This window comes from Cuculus canorus, chromosome 11, assembly GCF_017976375.1.
Source record: "Cuculus canorus isolate bCucCan1 chromosome 11, bCucCan1.pri, whole genome shotgun sequence".
Classification (NCBI taxonomy): Eukaryota; Metazoa; Chordata; class Aves; order Cuculiformes; family Cuculidae; genus Cuculus; species Cuculus canorus.
The window spans coordinates 6131568-6152347 of record NC_071411.1 but is presented as its reverse complement, the minus strand read 5'-3'; the positions used below and the strand labels follow the sequence as shown (position 1 = coordinate 6152347).

Sequence of the window (20780 nt, the reverse complement as noted above, 5' to 3'; positions counted from 1 at the left end):
TTCCCGTAGCGATGGACCAGGACCGGCTACAAGATGGTTTTATTCGAACGACATAAAAAGGACAGGGAGGAACAGGCAGGGTTGTCACTGCCCCCACGACAGAAGCCACGGGCACCTGCTATGAAAGCTCAGGGCCAGCGCTTCGTAAAACCAGACCTTGAACCCAGCATCGTTTCATAGACAGAGCCCGAACACGGCTGCACGGCAGAGAAGACGAAAGCTGCGCTAGTGAACATCACACCAGTCCTGCCACCAGAGACAGAAGCAGCGCCCAGGGCGCTTGGTGTCGACACAGTCCTGGGAAAGGTGGTTTATCCCACAGAGGCCATGATCACATCCACTGGGAGCTCCTCGGTGCTGCGGGCTGTGACCTGCATCGTCACCGTGTCAGTCAGGACGAGGCGAGACCGGACCAGGAGGTCATGGCCACCCCGGAATACACCTGGAAGGAACAGCAGGAGGAAGGAGTGAGTGCTCTCCTGCTGGCCTAAAAATGAATCATACTGCTTGGCGAGGGCAGGTTTCCTAGAGGTGGTCTGGCAAATCCCTAGCACTGCGCCATATGAGACCCTTGAGCAGCACATTTCTCTTTCATTATAACGTACCTGGGACTCTTGCTAGCCTTAAACTCATGAAAGCAAAATGTAAAATAAACTGCAGCTGAGAGGAGGTCCAGGTACTCCTTCAGTGACTGTCAGTCACTCGGCTAAGAGGTCCAGCATACACCCATTTCGCTGGGCAAAGGCACTGTGCTTTCCCCCACAGGCTCCCTCCAAACCAGGATGTCACACATCATCAAGACACCCAACTGAACCTGGCCCTGATCCCAGCGCTGATCCCAACATCCCCCTGCCACAGCACTCTCCCCGATCCCAACACCAGCTGCTCTGTACTTGCAGAGACAGAAACCACAGCAGGCACTGCGAGTGCAGCGGGGTCCATCAGAAACTCCTGCCCTGATTTTCAGCAGGCAGCTCTGTGCAACCTCTTGCAGAGCAGCTCCTCAAGAGACCTGATTGTGCAGCTCACCTGCCAGGTACAGTGTGTGTGAGTTCTTGTTGTCTGGCACTTTATCCGATCGCTCGCAGGGCTGCATTCCCAGGAACTTCACGATATTACTGACCGCCTCTGTTAAAAAATAAATGAGACAGGCTCCATGTCACAGGTATCTTAACAGACACACAAAGAGCATTTAAAGGTGACTTAAGTCCTCCCTGCACATTAGGGTTCACATTCCTTGTCCTGAGGAACACATAGCATTGGCCAGTATCATGTTTTTGGAGGCTACCAGGGAAGCAAAGGCCACACAAAGAAAAACACCATCACATGGCAGTTTTGTTATCTGATGCAGGAAAGGTGCAACAGGAACAGGAGGGTGAATGAGTCAGACAATGGAAGCAGGAGAGCGCAGATGGCTGCACATTTACTGCGCCACCCTGGCAGCCTGCTTGTTTCTCTGGGGACAGATGCAAAAGAAAGGAGACACAGGTCTCCAGGAGGAAACTGAAAAGGCCTCAGTATCTCAAGCCCAGGGTGCTGTGCAAGGAAGCAAAGAGATGGCTATAGAACAAGGACACCCTTCTATGCCATCAAAAGCACAGTTTTCTCAGAAACAACAAAAGGAGATTTTTAATACATGATGAAAGAGGACTTGCACCACAAGCCTGCCCACCAACCTCATGTCCTCTGCTCTTTGCACCTTTTATTAGTCTTGTGTCCTAAGGTCAGAGTATCTCCTCTTTTCACAGAAGGGAAGTGGGAGTTCACAGCTTAACTATAGTCTGTCTGCTTAGGAAGGTAAAGCACGAGAGCATAGCAAGATGTTCTCTTGCCTCCCACAGCCAGCCTGGTCTCCGTAGGGCCTAAAATACTCATTTGTTCTTTTGAAACCTGAACTAACTTGTTATCACAGTAATTGTAGCTCCACATTTAACAGCTGCAGTGAAATGGCCTGTGAAGGGTTTTGCCCCATTAGCCTCTCTGTGAGAGACCTAAAGTGAGCCAGACTGTGCCTCTGGACTCTGCCAGCTGGAGGGGGAGGATTATTAAGAGCTCTGCTGCACTCAGACACCCCCTTACCTTCCAGGGTTTTAAAAGCAGATAAAGTAAAGGTCTCTTCCTTTTCATACTCGTCACCCACTTCATCCCAGGCTGCTCCAAAGTTTGGCTTCAGAACTCGCTGGATGTGATCAGCCACTGTTACCTCCAGGTCTTCAAGCTGGTGGTAGAAGAGGTTCAGGTGAAACACATCTGTGCCCAACACTGCTTTCTACAGAGGGAGCTCTACATTGGATTCCCTGAGATCAGGTGAATGCAGGAGACAGCCTCCAGTTCTACTCATGAATAGATCAGAACAAGCCCTGCCCCTTCTGATTTGTTCATGGCAAACAACACTTTGTTGTGCAACTGCCTGGCCCAGGAAAGCCACTGGTCATGCCATTTCTAGGGTTTACAAAGCAGGCTCTCATTTGGAGCACAGCCCTTGGCCTGACAGAGATCAAAGCACCGGTCAAATGTCCAAAACAGAGGACAAAAGCTAAGAAATAGCTGCTGCTCACATAGATGTGCACTTTGGGGAAGGAAATGCTACATAAGCTTGTATTTTGCCTTTCTGGCCTGTCATTTTGTAGGATGGTACAGTGAGACACTGTCAGACATATGCTATCACCTAACGCGACGTGCCGGGATAGCTGAATTGCTGCTGTGACTCCATCTGTGCAAGGCAGAACTGAGCCTGTCCCTCCCAAGCATGTATCGAAGAGCAGTTGGTGCCAGAGCTGGCCAGACACCAGCCTGCATTCATTTCAGCAATCGCGGCAGGAAGGAACCTCCTCCTGATTCTAGTTGAAACACACAGAAGAGTTTGTTTAAACTAAAATGCTGTGGTGACTGGTTGGAAGCAGAGAGAGAGGTTAATCTTGCACATTCCATTGGGAAAAACCCTCCCCTCTCCTTCTGGGAGGACGCTGTGTCCTCTGTGACTCACTGCACAGCAGTGCCTCTAATCAGATTCACAGCAGTGACAAGCCACTCATAGAAAACAGCCTCTGGAGCTAACAGGGAAAGCCTGAGCTTGTGCCACAGCATCCCTTTCTCTCCAGAGGGTAAGCACCACCCTTTGTAAGCCAGTCTCAGTTTCTGAACAAGCATAAGTTCAGCTTCTTCCTTTGTGGTGAAACAGCTTGCCTGGAAACAGCAAAGCCCAGAAGCAAGGTGCTTCTGCAGCACTGGTGCTTTCAACAGTCTCTGTGCTGGGGAGGAAAAAGCCACACCTTCCCCAGAGCAAGAACAGCGATGGCAATTTCCCTGTATCAGGCAAGGCGCTAGGCCATGAACTGTGCCACCCGGGAGAGCAACTCACACAGAACAAAAGACGTCCAGCAGCCACCTGTCTCCAGGAACCTGACTGCACAATTGCTGGAGCCCCCAGGGACAAACCAGAAGGACACGGCATGACCTCCCAAAACACACGTATCCTGCATAGTCAGGCGTGCACCTGTAGAGCAATGGGAGGATACTCCTACCCAGACAAAGCAAACTCTCCAAACTCACACTTGCATCCTGGGGCAGACACCACAGAAACAGCAAGAATGTCCTCTTCACGCTGTGCTGACCACATCAGTGTCAGTGGTCATGTCATTGCTTGCAGGGATTTGAATACAGATCACAAACCCCCTCAAAATGACAGCAGTTTCCATGATCGGGTACATGCCCAGGTCCTTACCACATATTCATCCTCGTAACCCTCGTCGTCAGTCTCCCCCGTGTTTGGATCACAGTCCTTGACAGTGAACTTCATCATGCAGCTGAAGGTACAGGCCACTGCAGGCGGGAGGCAAAGGCAAAGCTCTCATTACCACCAGATCCACACTCCACTGCAGCAGAACGGGGCTTGGAGCTTTGGGGGGGCTGGGCTCCCTCTGCCACTGTCAGCAGGACAGGCTTAGCCAGTGACCTAGAGAGGGCTCTCCAACAGTTTCTGTCTCTCAAGGGCAGGGTATTTATTTGTAATATTAAGGCTGGTAAGCAGTGATAAATACAAGCTCATGATGGTTGCATAAGACCATGATGCTCGCATAAGACCACGATGCTCAGACCAAGTGCTATTACTGATGAAGCTCAAGCTGCGTTGGCAACACTAACTAAACACGTCCCCCCAACACCCCTTGAAGAAGCAAGATCCTTATCTAGGATATCTTATTGGTTCACGAAACTCTGAAATGAAACCGCCTTGCACTGCAACACAGCAGCTGATTAATACCACTCGGCTGGAAGAGGAAGTGGTGACTCATCCCGAAGACGATGGGCACTGCTGGGTGAACAGCAGCAACACACACAGGTGAGAAGTCCCAAAACACAAACCAGGGAGACCAAGGCACAGGTATGGCCTAGTTCATGTTCTGGACAGTGACATGAGGGCATGTTCACTTCCAACAGACTCCACTGAAATTCTAGTTATTTGTCTGAAATACCCCTTTGCTGCTCAGAGGATCTGGGCAAGCACAGCACTTCACAAGTACCAGCCTCCCCCTACACTAATATGAAGAACAGGCAAGTTAAAGGACATGCCAGGGGGCATGGGAGACAACTCAGCACAGAGCTGAATGCTCATCTGCCAGCTCTCACAGCCTGATTCAACAATGCTACAGCACAAGAGAATCAGGAGCAGCGAAGGAAGGCCTGACAGCCCCTAGACAGCAAAGAGAAGTAAAGCTCAGCATCACTCAGGGTTGCACCCACACGTGGCTATAAGTATCTGGCTAGGATGCAAGGTAGAATGTGGGGAGGTAAGCAATACGGTCTGTTTAAATTGAGGGATGTCAGGAAAACACAGAGGGCAAACTATTTACCTGCTGTTGGATCGTCTTCAGACAGTGACACCAGTGTGTAGCAGGTCCCTGGCTGGTTGTACACCAGGGTTTTGGCAGGTATATAGCCTATGACCTCATACCCCTCTGTCGGCTCCATCTGCACCGTCACATTCTCCAAGACCTGATCGTTCAGGGTGTTTGTGCAGTCAAACTAAACAGGGAAGAGGAAAGCAGCAACAGCTTGAAGGTGCTCACTATAGAGCTATCAGCAGACTCACTTTAGGCAGAGTGGGAGCATGGTGCCAGTCTGTGAACCCCTAGCTCTTTGTGCTTCAACGGTACACCTTGCTATCAGCTGGCCAGTCACAGGACTCATGTGTTCGTTTAGTTACAGAGCAACTGTAACGGAAAGCTACTCATTTAAATGATTTAGGGGAGCAACTAAAACCCTGCAGGGGACTCTAGTGCTCCAGCAAACTTTTTTTAACATGAACCAGCATACAACTACCCAATGCTTGCCCTATGCAACCCAGGAACAACCCCACAAATTCAGCGAGGGCAGGGATATGCCAGCTTCTGTCTGTTTCAGTTCATTAAACAGCAGGGAATTTTTTCCTCTGCCTACTTTGTCCTTTCTCCCTGGGTGGTAAATCACAGGTTAACTCTTTCCTGTATGGAAATCTGAGTACAGTGTTGCCTACATCTTCTCACTTGATGCTACAGGGACACAGTGCCCCACAGCAGATGGGAAGATAATCCTTTGTGCAGCTCAAACTAGGGATAGTTTGAGCAAGTTTCAGCAAGTTTGATGGTTTCAGCAAGTCTAAACTTGCTGATTAGTCGTTGCAGCTGGAATGAAGTCAAGTCCCTTAACCTCATACAATTGCATTCAGTGGATGGACAAAAGAAACAAAGATCAACCCCTACACGGACTGTGTAAGCAGTTCTAAACTTTTGAGGAAGGAGTTGGCTAAGGACAAAATACTACTGCTCACAAGCTCAAGTAGCACTTGCTGTGCCTTGAACTCCCCAAGGCCCAGGCAAAGATGCTGGTCTATCAATCCTAACATCTCACATGTAGCAGCAGGGTGGTAAAGCCAAGGCCAAGATGCACAGAAAAAAGTATCTGTACAACACAAGCTAAAAAAGAAGCGTGTAGGGGGATGAAGGGCTCTGCCTCACCATGTCCCTTTCTTGGGTAACATTTTCAGCCTCTCAGATATAGTAAGCTTCACTCTTCTATGCACAAAGCACATGCTTGGGCACCCTGAGGAAAAAACAGCCCCCCCCATGCCAACTGCTCAGTGAGAACAGCCCCACCTAGTGCTTCTCTGATTTATTTGGACTGTACGTGTAAGCATTCTTCAGCCACACAGACACGTATGCTCCCTAATTATTTTTTTTCCTGGGGCTGTGCTGCCCTAGATGCAAAACTAACGACTCCTCATTGTAGTGACATGCTCTGATGGCGGATATCCCTGAGCTATTTCTTCCCACTGAAGCTTTTAGCTGGCCAGGAGCTTATTTTTCCAATTCTCTGGCAGCACCACATGCCGTAGTTACCCACCTGGAACACCATGTGGCTGGCAAATGTGTGCTTGGTGCAACGAACCACGTACTCTGTCTCCAGCTCTGTGAGGGCAACAGGCTCTGGGGAAGACTTGAAGAGCGGGCCCAGTCCCCGAAACTCTGGGATCGCCCCCAGTTGCTCTGAAACACAGGACGTGGAAACTATTGCCTTCCCCAACCCACAGGAAGGTGTCAGCAGTTTCAAAGCCCTCATTTAAGCTGCCAGAAGCTGCAGCAGCAAGAAACTATCCATCAGATGCCCATAAACATTCACCAGGGACTTCCAGAATTAAAGTCAGGATATCCTTTGCCCACATCTATTGCAAGACAGAAAGAACAGGACTGCAGGCACACCACTCCCCAGGAGTGAACGGTTCACTTCAAGCTGGGAGCCTAAGTTACTCCCTGAAAGGAGATGGGATAAAGCCAGAGGGACTCAGCAAGTGGCGGCCGTATTGTTCTCACACACATGCATAGGAGAGGCCTCACATCAGTTTACCTTGGAATATTTCTTGTCGTGTTGCTGCCACCTTCTCTGGCTGTTTGACTACAGTAACAGGGGTATTTTCTGCAACAAAAAAAGAAACCAAACAAAACCCCCAGAAGATTTGAAGGTGAATAGCACAAAGTAACTAAATCAGAAAACAGATCAGTGTTTGGATTTGACTAAGGAAAGAAGGGAGCTCATTTCTCAGCTTGCTACGGACCACACACTTGTATTTAGCTTCCTAAACACCCTTGGAACTACAGCAACTCCAGCGAAGATTACCAGCTACTACTATTACTAGTGTTTCAGTTTAGTCCAACTGCTAATGTGGAAGCAACAAGATTTGCTGGCTTTAATATTTATAGAGAATGTAATCCCACAAAATTCAAAGAGGGTGGAGCTCAGCAATTCCCAGCAGGCCCAGTGCAGTCTATTGTCCAAGGGCTGGAGCTGCGAGGGAACCACCAACAGACTGGACCTGCATTTAGGGGACTTCTCCTCACCTGGTCTTTGCTCAATGATAGGAGCTGTTGCCAAAGGAACAGATTTCAAGTCAAAGGGTTTCTCAGAAGGCTCCAGGGTGTATTGATGCAGAGCCCTCTCCAGGCCAGGGATGGACACCGTCAGACCTGGGGACAGAAGGGACAGGTCACTGAAACCACAGATAATGCCAGCTCTTTGTCACTTATTAAATCAGGAAAGATGTGCAGACTTGTTTTGCGGGTATCCTGCATTACCATTCAGGATGTAGCCAGCATTGAGGGCTTTCTGCCTCTGCTCCAGGACATTCAGGTAGAAGGTGGCTCTGTCCCTCACTTCATTGTCATCATCCATCACACACCTGAGAGGAAAGTGGAAAACTTTCTTCAGTGTAAGGCAGCAGAGTCCACATGAATGAATCCAGGTGACTGAGCCACCTTGCAAGGCATGAGAGAACACGCCTTAAGAGACAACCAGCAATCTACTAGTAACTGTATTGGAAAAGAAATCATCCACCACATTGGACTTCTACCCACTGTGTGGTGCCAAAGGTAGTGATGATCCCATCACAGGATGCCAAGTACCCAGTGCACCTTCTCAGATCCACAGCTAAAAGAGCCTAGACATGCATGTGGATGCTAACAAGCTCTCAGATAGAGGTTTGCACCCAGGATGAACTGAAAAGCTCTGCAGTACAACTCACCTTTTCAGTAACACCAAGATACTGGGTAACATCTCCTCATTCTGGGCTCCAAACTTGGCCAGGGCACTTACAGCACCTGTAGCACAAGTCACGAAAACAGAGTTAGACAGCAACAAAATCACTGAAGTTTCCTCCATTTCTTGGCCTTGTTCAAATGCCACCTCAGAGATGCCAACACTGATACAAAGAATTACTGTGACTGGAAAGAGACTCAAGTATTACGGCAAAGTGCCTGCAAAACTCCTCTGTCCAGTTTCTGAGTCACTGCACCTCCCTCCCCATTTCTCAGCTGTGGGACACCCCCTCCATCAATACTACTGCAAGATCTTCACTGTGTAGAAAGATCTGCTCAGGACTAGAGTGAATCGCAATCCTCAAAAGCAGAGATGTTCATGTAGTGTATTTCCTTGAAGATCTGTCATGGGGCAGACAGCTTTCCACATCTGTCTCTTACCTGCTCGGACTTCTTCATGCTCCAAGACAACCCTGTTGTAGATGAAGCGAATGTATTTGGAGGGGTTGTTGGTTTTGGGCCCTTCCTGCCCTAAGAGGTGGAGGATACGAGTGGCCAGAACAGTGAACTCGCAGTCCTCAATGAATTCACAGAGGTGAGACAGGCCTGTCTCTTTGCTCTCCGAGTTCTCCTCAATGATGCTGATGATGCAGTCCACAATAGCTCGTTTGTATTCAAAGCCGCCCTAGGGAGCAAAGGGAATTGCTCAGCTGGAAATCTTGAAGTATTTTAGAGACTCTCAACTAGCCAGACAGGAAAGAATTTCCTTTGTAAAAGTCATTCACACTCAGTGCTTTTAATCTGTATTTGAAAGGAGAAGGGCAGTAATGCTGCCCCCACTTTTGACCCTCTTTACATCCAGAGAGCCAGCTAACATCCAAGCTCTCTTGCCAGTTCCCTTCCGAATGGCTGCAGTGAAGACAAAAAAGCAAGCCCTAAAGAGAGCAGAAGAATCCATCAGCCTGAAGGGTTTATGCCTCCTTCAAAATCCCCTGCTGCTAGAATTAGTGCATATAAACAGCCATGTGGGAGGAGAAAAAAAACCCCAACCTTCTCTCCTTCAGTACCAGACATCTGAGGATGAATCACAAGAGAAATATACTAAGGATCATATCTGCCACAGCAGGACCCAGCAAACAGCCCCATTAGTGTGGGAAGATAGGCAATCAATACCTCCCCAGGCACACCCTGGAACCTGCCGGGCTCTAATGCTTGGTTATCTTCAGACATTATTTACTAGTGTCCTCAATACACACCAGGGGATTAAACTGCACACTATCCTCTGCCAATTACATGCACAGCGCTGGGCATTTGAGGGATCTTTCCAGAGCTACTTTGGATTAAAAAAAAGCTGTAAAATAGAATGGTTTGAACTACAAAACCACATTCAAAATGACACTGTCCACCCACAGACAATCTGGGAAAGGAGAATGATCCATTTTTCACAGGAGCAAAATGAGATGCTGTGGTTTGTTCCCAAACGAGAGGCTGTAATCAGCAGAAACTGACGTCAGAGCAAGCAGTGGTGCCAGCTGCATGGCAGACACGCTGGCTATTTAGAAATGGCCTCAGCAAACCTCTGTGAAGCTGTCTGATTGAATACAGAGAATGGTTATAGGTACTCATGATCCCTTCACCGCCACAGCACCGAGAACAGAACAAAAGTGGTCCTGTGTCAACTACAAACAGGTTATCAAATCTCTGTGTACAAGCAAAACTTCTTGGAATTTGCTGTCAAAGTATTAAAGAAAGCTCGTTTAAAGGTGAAACACACATGGACTGCCAACAGATCTACTGTTGCTTGCATTTGCTTTGAGAGTTAATAAACCTTCAGAAAAATCAAAGTTTGAAAACCACACTAAAAATATTCCTGGGAGTACATGTAAAACTATTGTGCATTTCTGCCAGTTACGACCACAAGTCTTTTAGGGAAAGTCTCTTATTGCACAGAATTATCAGTAAAACCTTGATTCTCACAAGGGCCATTGGCAGTCCCACAGTTCACTCACACAAACAAGGAACACAAAGTAGTTGTCACGCAAACCTACCTCTTCCCGAAGCATAGTGAAGAGAAAGTTCATGAGAACAGCGTGTTTGCGAGGGTATTTCTGGCACAGTGCATTGATGGCCTGCACCACTACCACCTGGAGGAAAAGAGGGACAAGTAAAAAAGGATTCTGTCTCACTCGGCAGGAAAAAAATAGTTGAATGGAATCAGTTTTGTGCTGGTCTCTAATCTGGAAACCATGGTTTTGATTTTGCTTATCCAACAAACGCTGTTCAAGAAGCTTCCAATTCTAGGAATTGGAGCTTATTGATCTTCCAGCCTCTAGCAAAAGCTCACACCCACTGGAAAGAAGCAAGAGAGATTTAATTCTCAAAGGGCTTATCCCTAGAAGCATGCGACTTTGGAGCTGGATGTTGTATGACTGGGGTATGGCTTAGGCCAATAGCATCATAGTCTTTGTTTTCCCTGTGGGACAGGGCTCCATGCAGTTTTCAGAGTGCACACATAAGCGCAGACAAAGACCAAGTGGTTTCTTCAGGAACCTGCGTGTTCCTCCTCTTCCCACTTCCTTACTTTGAATTCATCTGAGATTTCCGACATGAAAGAGGAGATCTGCTTCATGAGCCGGTCAATGCTGCTCTCACTGCCAGTTTTCAGCAGCGTGGTGATGGCCAGGGTGGCTATGCTGCGGTTGGAGTCCGTCACAAGGTTCTCCAGGTCTAGATTACAAGCAGTCACAGCAGATGGGTGCTTCATGGCCACCTAGAGCAAAGAAGGAAGAGTGAGAATCACTAAATATACACAAAAGACCCAGCTGGCAAAAACACTTAAGTCTCTATAAGCTCTCACTCCTTCCTAAAAAAAATGAATGCTGTCACCTCAGAGAAACAACTCATTCAAGGTTAAAGTAAGAAGCTCTTTCCTTTTGCAGAATTGCATCCCTTGCTGGAAGAGGAGAAGCAGTAAAAAGCAGTAAAATACTCTTTGTTAACTCTTTCATTCTCCTCTACACATTAAACTTCAGATTCTATAAGGAAAGCTATGAGCCCCCACCAAAAATTCATCGACTCTAGCTCTGCAGAATAGCTTTGAGGATGGAAGTACAGTAGTTACCAGACACTGCCCTTCTGTCTTTTTAGAGCTGACAAGATCAAGGGAAAAGCTGAAGCAGGGAATGCCATGGAGCAGGCAAGAAGCAGCATTAAGGTTTGATCCTGTTTTACAAGAACCTTCTTCACCGTGGGAAGCTCAGAAGGGAAAGCAGTAACTTATAAGACCAGTGACACTCTTAAGAGACTTATGAATGTGATTTTTTTTTTCCCCTTCTGTAAAGTGTTCTTTGAGATTTTATTCCACCCAGAAAGCAATGAAACTTAAGGCTGTAGCCCAGGATAAAGTTCATTCACACAAAATAATCACATGATCTGGGCCTCTCTCTCTCTTCTGAAGTCTTCACCTTCCCATACACGAGAAACTATTATGGTTCCCAGGAGACCGGTTCCTACCTTGTTGAGGGTACGGACGGCTGCATACCTCAGCGCTGCTTTCGGGGAGCTGCAGAACAGCTGCAAAACTGAAAGGTGGGAAAACCAACAAAGGCAGATATTTAGGCAATCGATATTGAGAAGCATTTCATACCTAAAGCAAGAGCTTTAATGAAGAAACAGCTGCAGGCACAGGATAACTAGATGAATGCTTAAGAAGCAGCAGTGAATTTGCCAGCTTCCTCCATCCCTCCCTCCCTACTGCCCCCTTTGCCACACATTCGTGCTTACAACTACCTCTTCCCCACCTCCCTTTTCTTTCACAGTACTGCTATCTTCTGCCTGTCTTGAAAGCCAAGTTCATCACTTTTTCATCTTTTCTATTAAGTCAATTTGACTGCTGTTCTGCATTTCTATGCAAACCCTGTTCCTTTCCCAGGGCTGGCCCATGAAGGGCATGCTCCCTGTGCAGAGAGGTGACACACAGGCTTCATACCTGCTCCTTCCCAGTCCCAGTTCCAGACAATCAAGGCAAAACTCTAACATCTTGGCTTACTGCACTGTTACCCTGAGTCTAAAGCAGGAGATTTATCAGAGAGAATTCAGCCCTGTTTCACAGAAAAAAAAAAAAAAGACCCCTCTAGTAATCCCCACTTGAATACACCAGGCAAACACCTTTACAGGAGCAAAGCTATTCACACCCACTACAGGCTTTCAGCAGCAGCAGCATAAAGCAACAAAGGGTACAGCAGCATTACAAGCTTGAAACTACACAAGGTTCTTATTTCTTGAGGTAATCAGCAGTGCCATGAGCACTACATTTACCGGAGACAGCCGGAGCCAGCTCTTTGGCAGTGCAGTTGGGCAGGTTAACAATGGCAGATGCAGCTTCGTAGACCACCATCTCGTGTTTGTTTCTTAGGCAGCTCTCGATGAAATCGAACAGGGGGCTATCACGGCTAAGGGACAAAAACCACAAGAATGAATTAAAATAAAGGCGCTAGCAGAAATGAAGAATCTGGCAGGAGAAATGGGCAGGTCCTATAGCCTGTGGAAAAGTAAAAGCACCCATAAATCCACTGTCCTCAGATTTTGCAGAGGTATTATACTGTACTTGGAGCATACTTGAGCTGCAAGTCAGGCTGCCTTCTGAGAAGACATCCTCTGCCTGTAAGGCTAAGGGGAGTCTCCCTCAGCCCTCACACACTGAAAGTTGATTGTACTTCACACAAGTCTTATCCACTAGGAAGCCACACTGCAGACACGGTAGCCAAATAATTACAGAAGACAGAGAAAACTAAGTAGACTATCTCAATAAAGAAGAGCTATGCAAAACAGTCCAGAGAAACAGGGAAGTATTCTGTGTGGAAGCACGCAGACAAGACTCACACTAGCCATCTCACGAGAAAGAGAGCATTCTGTATTTTCTCTACTGCCTTTCACCCAACAATAAGAGAGCAGAAGCTGCATACTGCTCTTCAAAGACAGAACCAGTTGCCCTCATATGTTGCCAAGTGAGCCTGCGAAAGAAGATGGAAGCAGGACCTGAGGAAGGAAATTCTTCCAAGCAGGGCAAAGGAGACCCCTCACCTGCCAGCCTCTTCCTCCAGCAGCTTGCTGGCAACTCGAATCATCATGCAGTAGGCAAACGGCGACTTGAGGCCGTGGCGCGTGAACTTGCTGAGCATCTTGTTGACTGCCAGGCGGTCATTCTTCCTCACATGGTAGAGCAAGCCCAGAGCATGATACTGTGCAGGGGAAGAGACTGTCACAAACCCACAGTGTGTTCTTTCCACTTTTATCCCCAGGCACACCTGGCTGAGCTCTAGCAGTTTGCTCTGCTCCCAGTTGCTTTTTGCTATGTTGGCAGCAGCTTTCCTACCTGCACCATGATATTGTCACTGGAAGCTGCCTCCTGAGCCTCGTTCACCCAGCGTTTTACCACATCGTAACTGGTCTTCAGCAGGTGCTGGGGGGGACACAAAGGCAGAGACAACCCATGAGAGGTGGAGGAAGCTTTGGGAATCCCAACTCATTAAGCAGCAGCGAGCCTTCCCCACGAAGGCGCTTGCAGCACCAACTTATAGAAGACCAGGGAATCAGAAAGCAGAGACCTGGCCCTGATGGCTGTGGTCTCAAGAGGTCGATGACCTCCGACAAAGTCAGCACCAGTCCCTCAGTTCAAAAGTCAGGGAGCAGTGACAATGAAATCCTGAAACTCTCAAAATGTCCAGTCCCACCAGAGATGTCTGCTTCCCAGCTTGACTGTCCCTCAGGCCTGCCCTGCAGGGAGTACATACCAAGGAGGACACCAGAGCAGAGCTGGAAACACTTGGCACTTTGTCAACAATCGCCTGCTTCATGTAGCGCTCGATGGCCTGCAACATGGTACTCTGCAGGGAGAGGGAGACAACAGCTGATAGGGGAAAGCCATCAGGACTGTGAAAGAGGAGATGCAAAGGCATGAAAAGCGGGGTAAAATGCACGATGGGGTGAAGCAGGGAAAGGTGAAGGACCTAGGGCTGTCCCAAGGGAAAAGCAGCACTTACATCAGTGATTTGACAGAGTGCTCTCACAGCAGGGCCTCGGTAATTGTCATCCTTCCCAGTCATGTCTTTGGTTAAGCTGGTTGAAAACAGGAAGCTCTCAATACTGCACTCCTGAGCCATCAGCTCTCAGGTGCACGCACAGTGCACACAGAACAGCAGGCAGCCAGCATCACAGCTGAATGTCAAGCAGGCAATTGCAGGTCTTGGGCAAGCCCCACCAGGGTGGGAAGACAGGAGGAAAAGATCAGTACTCGGATTCCATGCCCATCATCAGTCCACAGAAGCTCCTGATCACCATGTGAGGCTGGAGTGCGCACACATGCCTCTAAGCCTTCCTTACTGAAGCCCATTCCTGTCCTTGCCCCAGGATCCTGGCCAGCGCAAGACCATCTATGAGGGGACAGGAGTCCATCACATTGCAGCACTTGGCACTGGCTTCCACTAGCTGCATGGCCTTTGCTCTCAGCAGACCCTGTACCCTTGCGCTCCTGCCTCCCACTATGGCACCAGCCTTTGAGTGGAATTAGCAGCAAACTGGGAATGACTCAGAAGGAATTTTGTTCCCTGAAGTGGCATCCTGTGCAGTTACTGGAGGACAAGTAAATCCCTTCCTGCCTGCTGAAAGCCTTGGGATTTATGCCAGAAATCTTCAAAAAGCATCAAGGTATTCAGACAGGAAAGTAGGAGTTAACGAAACAGCCTTTTGCAAAAGGGGAAAACATAGCAGTGCTGCCATATCATGTAACCAAAAGAGACAAACCACACACCCACAGGCATGGGATATGGGGACACAACACATTTTACGTACACTACTAGGAGTTCGGTGCCTGCATTTGAACAGCCTCTCTTAAAGAAAATATCTTTCCACAATAAGCACATTCCCTATCCTCACCCTGCTTAGGGACTACAGTTATCTCCAAGAGGTTGGACAGGTATTACTGGAGAGTGTGTAAATATAACAGTAAGAAAAGTGAAGTGACTGACCTGCTCGTGACAATGATTACATCTTCAGCAATAGAAGACATTTCTTTGATAGTCAGGTAACACATCCGGCGAAGAGTCGGCTGACAAGGAAAGAGGGAAGACACAAATCAGCTGAGAGGATCCCAGATAGGAAGAAACCTCAGTTTTCCCCTTCCATGACCTTATTGTGAAGATCAAGAACCTGATACCTTCAGAAAGCCCCAGTGCCTAAGTGCAAACAATGTACAAAACTCATACTAATAACAAAACACCTCTTGCTCTTCTAAATTCCTCAGTCCTGGGGTGAAGCTGCAGAGATACCAGATTTAGCTGGATCTACAGTTTCACCTTTCACTTGTCGTTCACAGAAATAAGGAGAAAAATCTTGAAATCATCAGCTGAAGGCACCCTGCAGCTTCAAAAGCAAGTAATTTATATCCCCTGGGGATTTCTACACCAGTCTCACTATTTTAACACCATGTGGTTTCAGGGACAGATAGTGATGGTACTGCTGCTGCGGGTAGGTACTAATTCCTGGCGTTCTCCAGGACACACCGTTGTCGAGTCTCAGCAGGAAGCAGGACCTTTCAATGCTGGCCACAAAGTGTAGTGTACTCTAGCTGACTGTATGTTTGATCTGTGCCTAGCAATAGCTCAGCAGTTAAATGGCAATTCAGAGAGAGGAATCAAGAACAGAGTGTGCTTCAGCTAAGCTGCTACAAGGTCTCAGAAGGGCTAGAAAACTGATCTCCATTTCTGAACTTTCATCCTCCTCCTCCCACTCAGATTAGACAGCTCCAAACAAGATGGAAAAGCTGACTATGTAAAAACGCACATCTCCACACTGAAAGAGACACTGTTGACAACTTCCCCCATCAGATAAACACAACAGAAAACAATAAGCAGACTTACATCATTGGACTGAAACAGCTTGGTCATAGCAAAGAAGGATTCGGTAGCTTCGGTGACACCAAGGTGTTCCCCCTGGATGATGTTTTGAAAGAAGGAAGGAAATCCCAGTTATTACCATCTTTGGGTCTGCTGCAGGTGTCTGTACAGCTGTAAATTTTCTTTCCCTCACCTGGTTTATGAGATACAGGATCTTCGTGAGGATATGAGCACATTTTCTTGGGTTTACGGGAGTCTCGTTAAACACTCGTGCCTGGAAACAAAGCACAGACAAGGATACTGATATCAACGCTGCCTCGCAAATGCAGTCCTGCCTGGTCTTGGTCACTGACAGAAACAACACCTTGTGAGCGAGGTATGGCAAGATGCTTAATTACTTTGGATCAGCTTTCCCTTCAATTGCTGTTAAACATGGAGCCCTTTTAAACAGCTGGTTCTACAGTCTGGGATTGCAAATCCAAGTGCAACTAAGGTTTAAAGGCCAACTCCTCATCACACTTTCACCCACACAAGTCTGGATTGTGTGCTAGCTAAAACACTGCTCTTCTGCTAGATGTATGTGAGCTCTGCGAGGCTAACGGGAGCCATCATCATTCACAACATTGCAAGCAAACAGAAAACACTGAAACAACAGGGTCTGGGGATCGAGAAGTTTACCTGCTGTTGAATAAAAAGGCATGTTTTCAGAGCAAATTCATAGACTTAACCACTCACACTCTACTTATTAACATTGTCATCTACAAGACATTTGGGTGTTTGAGGTCAATTTCCCAACCTTCCTGTTTCACAGTGAGCTTTCCCAGATGATTTTATTCATTTTAATACTAGTTATAGTTCAGCCCTTAATTCACTACAGAGACCATTTCAACCTTCTCCCTTCCTCCCTCCAATGATAAGAACGAACAGGAGCGATGCCTGTTTCTTTTACATCTAGCAGAACTATAACAAACACCATTTCCTTGCTGAAGCTCTCCAGCAACCCACTCAAGAGAGGGAAAGGCTCTATGCACAAAGGGTACACAAAGATCATCAGAGAATTTACCTCTTGCAAGACTGCACTCTTCTCCAGGTGCTGGAATGGGTTGGAACCCCCACCTGCAAAATAAAGAAAGTAAAAGCCTTTCCAGGGATAACATAGCAACTTTCTAACCATTCTTTGACTTTAAAAATAGGTTGACCATTTTGGGGTAACTCTTTCATGACACCAAGCAACCAGAGCTCCCTCTTTTAAGTGATGTTAACTGGATGTCTTCATAGTAGTTAGGGAAGGCAGAGCAGACAAGACATTCTTCATTTCATCATCTCTCCCAGAAGAAACTAGCCACGAGCCGAGGTACATTGATTAGCTGTAAAGTAACTGTGCTCTGCTGTTATCCCCACAGACCTATTTCCAGCCCATGGGCTGGAAGCTTGCTGACAGTTAAAGCATCAATAACACAGGCCTAAAAAGAAAAGCTCAGACAAAATGAGGCTTCGCTTGCCAGACTCGTGAGTCTGGAGTGCTTTATCCCTCCCTATAAACCAATCAGGAATCTACCAGTGAAGTTATTTTTGGCTCTAACACTAATTAAGAGAACAAGACAGCGGCCTAGAGAGCCTGGACACAGAATAATCTTCATTGTTCCACTTAATAGAATAAATTATATTAAATAATTAAAAAAACTCAGCAATTAAGGATGAAATAATCAGGGAAACACACTACCATTCTTTACAGTCTCTATGAGCTTGCCTCCGAAGGATTTGTGAGCCGCAGCTTTTCAAAAGCTGCCAGTTATTGATAAGCAGGTTTTAATTAGTACCTATGTTCAATCTGGCCCTGGGACAAAACACAGCCATTTCCAGTGCTGTTCCAATGTTTAACAAGCCTGATCCAGTAGAAAGCACAGCTCCTGGGCCCAGCTCCGATTTTACCCAGGCCTGAAGCATGACATGCTGGCACCAGGAGCCTTTGCAAGAGTAAGTCTTTAACTTAAAGGCAAACACATCTGCACCTTGGCTCCTTCCCAGTTCATAAACTGCCCTCTTCTGGTTCAGGAAAACCTTGCAAATGCAGTAGGTGGCCAAACAAAGCACAGACACTTATGCGGGGTTGGAGAGAAAAGAAACACAGGGAAAGAACATAAATAATGTCTCAAGTATGACTATGAACCAGTTCTAGTATAAGCACGTGAATGTATTCCAAAAAAACCTCTCCAGCAGCACAGTATTTCCCATGGCCCAGCACATCTACAATCTCTAAGTGACCCACCAACAGCAAAGCACGGCCTCTTGATCTTTCATAGCACTAAGGATCTTGAAATAGACTGCCTTGGCCCTCACAGCATCCTGTGTCTAAGTCTTTTTCCATCAGAAAACATAGAAACCAAAAATTTATTTCCACCCTGCTTTATTCCCTGGTTTGAGAGTTGGGTGAATGTGAACAGGATTAATACGTTCAACATTTAATCTCAGACTCTGCACCTGCAGCAGGTGACGGGGTGCTGTGCCAATGCAACAGGTTTAGCCTCTGGCTGCAGCACTGAGAGGAGGAAAAGGCAGCAGGTTGTTCTAGTGCTGCCATGGTGCTTCTCACCCTCCTGTGCACCCCAGACACCCTGCGCTGCAATGCAGGTAACGGGTCTCCCTCATGGCTCCCCTGGGGGTCTCCTCTCACAGCCCCATCCTCACTCACAGGAGGGCATCTCCCCTTTCCCACAGGAGAGAGGGTCTCTCCTCTCAGCTCCCCCCTTTCCCACAGGGAGGGTGTCTCCTCTCATCCACAGGATAACGGGGGTGGGGGGAGTCTCCTCTCTCAGTTCCCCCCTCACCCACAGGACAGGGGGGTCTCCTCTCACAGCTCTCCCCATTCCCACAGGGGGTCTCCCCCTTCCCACAGGAGAGGGTCTCCCCTCTCCGCTCCCTCCTTCGCCACAGGAGGGGTTCTCCCCTCTCTGCTCCCCCTTTTCCTATCCTCCCCACTCAGCTTCCCCCTCATGCACAGGAAGGGGGTGCCTCCTCCTTCCCCCAGGAGGGTGTTCTTCCCTCACTCACAGGAGAGTGTGCGTGTCTCCTCTCTCAGCTCCCCCTTTTTTCGCGGGGGGGGTGTGTGTGTCTCCCCTCTCAGCCCCTCTCTTTCCCACAAGGGGGAGGGTATCTCCCCTTTCCCACAGGAGGGATTCCCCCCTCACAGCCACAGCCCTCTCTCCCCTGGGAGGAGAGGGGTCTCCCCTCTCAGCTCCCCCCTTTCCCATACGGGGGGTCTCCCCTCATAGTCCCTCCCCTTTCCCCCAGGAGGGGGTGGGTCTTCCCTTTTCCCCCAGGAGGGTCTCCCCTCACAGGCCCCCCGCCTCTCCCATAGGGAAGAGCTGAGAGGGGACAACCCTCCCTCACCCACAAGGCGTTTCTCCCCTCCTCAACCCCTCTTCCCCTCACCCGACTCCTCGTCCTTCTTGTCGAACTTCTTCAGCATGATGCTGCCGCCAGGCCCCCCTACGCCGTGCCGCTCCCAGCCCCGCTCCGACCCCGCTGCCAGCACCGCCCCTTCCTGCCAGGCTGTCGCCGTCGCCGCCACCGCCCGCGCATGCGCAGACCCGGACCCGACGTGGCTCCCGCGGGGCGGGGGCGGGACCTGACGTGAGAGGGCGTGGCCTGAACGGAATCAGTCGATCTGATTGGTGGAGAAGCCGGACTGAGGGGAACGACGCAGTCTGATTGGCGGAGGGAGCCTGCCGGGGGCGGGGACTGAGCGGGAACGGCGCAGTCTGATTGGTGCGGGGGTGAGGGAGGCGCGGGGATGCGGGGCGCACTGCGTATGAAGTTTACACTGGACTGGGAGCACTGGGGTGGGGAGGCACACAGTCTGACGTTTACACTGGACTGGGAGCACTGGGGTGGAGGGAGCACACTAGATCTGGGAGCTACGCTAGACTGGGGGCACTGGGATTCGGGGGGGCACCCTGGGTCTGGGGTTTACACTGGACTGGGAGCACTGGGATGCAGGGCACACACGGGGTACGAGGTTTACACTGGACTGGGAGCACTGGGATGGAGGGCACGCTGGGAGTTGGGGAGGGGAGATGAGGCAGTAGAGCAGGGCTTGGGAAGGGAGAGATGGTGTTAGGAGCTTATTACCCCTGGCACAGGGGGCAGCAGAAGGAACCCCCTCCTGGGGACAGGCAGTTGTCACCTAGACTGCCTGTACTGGAGCACCCCTGCTGTGACATTCTGTCACTGGCAGCTGCTCCCATGCATTGGGTCGCTGCTGCCACCGCCACCCCGACCTGCACCCACAAGCCCAGCCCCATGGCACCCACCCGCAGCAGCAGGGGGTCCCTGAGGTCCAGCACTTCCAGGGCATCGCCTGAGCCCGAGGGCAGGTGAGGAAGGTGAAGGACCTGTTACCCACCGACCTGTTGGCACACCTCTTTGCTGGCTACCAAAGTACGTCCCTCCTGCAGAGCTTAGGGTCACTCCAACTGCTTCTGCCCCATTCCCAGCACCAGCGCCCACTCCAAGGTGAAGAGGCTGCACTCACCCTGGAGCAGATAATCCTCAAAGAACATGGCTGTGTCCCCCACCACCTCCAGCGGTCCCCCTGGCAAGCGTTCCCCGGCCTCTGCTTCGCTCGCGCCGCTCTGTACTTTGCACAGGGCGGCTGCACTCTGCTCCCCGCTGCTCTTATCTCCCAGCCTCACCAAAGACGGTGGCTCCGGTGGCATAACGCGACGTCCCTGTTGTCCCAGAGCGGCTGCAGCACAAGGGGTGACATTCCTCGTTTGGGGTTTAACAAGTTCTGGTGCCAGCCCCGGGCTGGGACATGCCCCTG

The 20780-nt window shown here is 49.1% G+C and overlaps 1 protein-coding gene across 2 annotated transcripts; it reads right to left on the bottom strand.

Annotated features, from left to right (window-relative positions):
- Positions 1-26: 26 nt before the first annotated feature.
- Positions 27-20592, bottom strand: COPG1 (COPI coat complex subunit gamma 1). 2 transcript variants are annotated; one of them, XM_054076984.1, is made up of 24 exons: positions 20490-20592; positions 17019-17071; positions 16149-16229; positions 15980-16051; positions 15089-15168; positions 14105-14180; positions 13856-13948; positions 13438-13524; positions 13146-13303; positions 12381-12514; positions 11577-11644; positions 10645-10833; positions 10112-10207; positions 8505-8748; positions 8051-8126; positions 7605-7708; positions 7371-7496; positions 6880-6948; positions 6379-6521; positions 4851-5022; positions 3725-3822; positions 2080-2218; positions 1030-1128; positions 27-442 (listed from the first exon to the last, which is right to left on the bottom strand). In XM_054076984.1, exons 1-24 carry the CDS (start codon positions 20515-20517, stop codon positions 312-314), a joined length of 2616 nt encoding a protein of 871 aa, XP_053932959.1. In that variant the 5' UTR covers positions 20518-20592; the 3' UTR covers positions 27-311. The 2 variants fall into 2 exon arrangements, with proteins under 2 accessions (XP_053932959.1, XP_009569341.1); XM_009571046.2 differs by lacking the exon at positions 20490-20592 and adding an exon at positions 19388-19524.
- Positions 20593-20780: the final 188 nt, after the last annotated feature.

Bases quoted from the DNA above. Each gene is read 5' to 3' on its own strand.
- COPG1 (XM_009571046.2), bottom strand. From the start codon at position 19,424: ATGCTGAAGAAGTTCGACAAGAAGGACGAGGAGTCGG. The intron at 16,052-16,148 runs GTGAGGGAAAGA...AACATCATCCAG, and splicing joins TCCTGTATCTCATAAACCAG to GGGGAACACCTTGGTGTCAC. The intron at 2,219-3,724 runs GTAAGGACCTGG...TTCTACCACCAG, and splicing joins GTTACGAGGATGAATATGTG to CTTGAAGACCTGGAGGTAAC.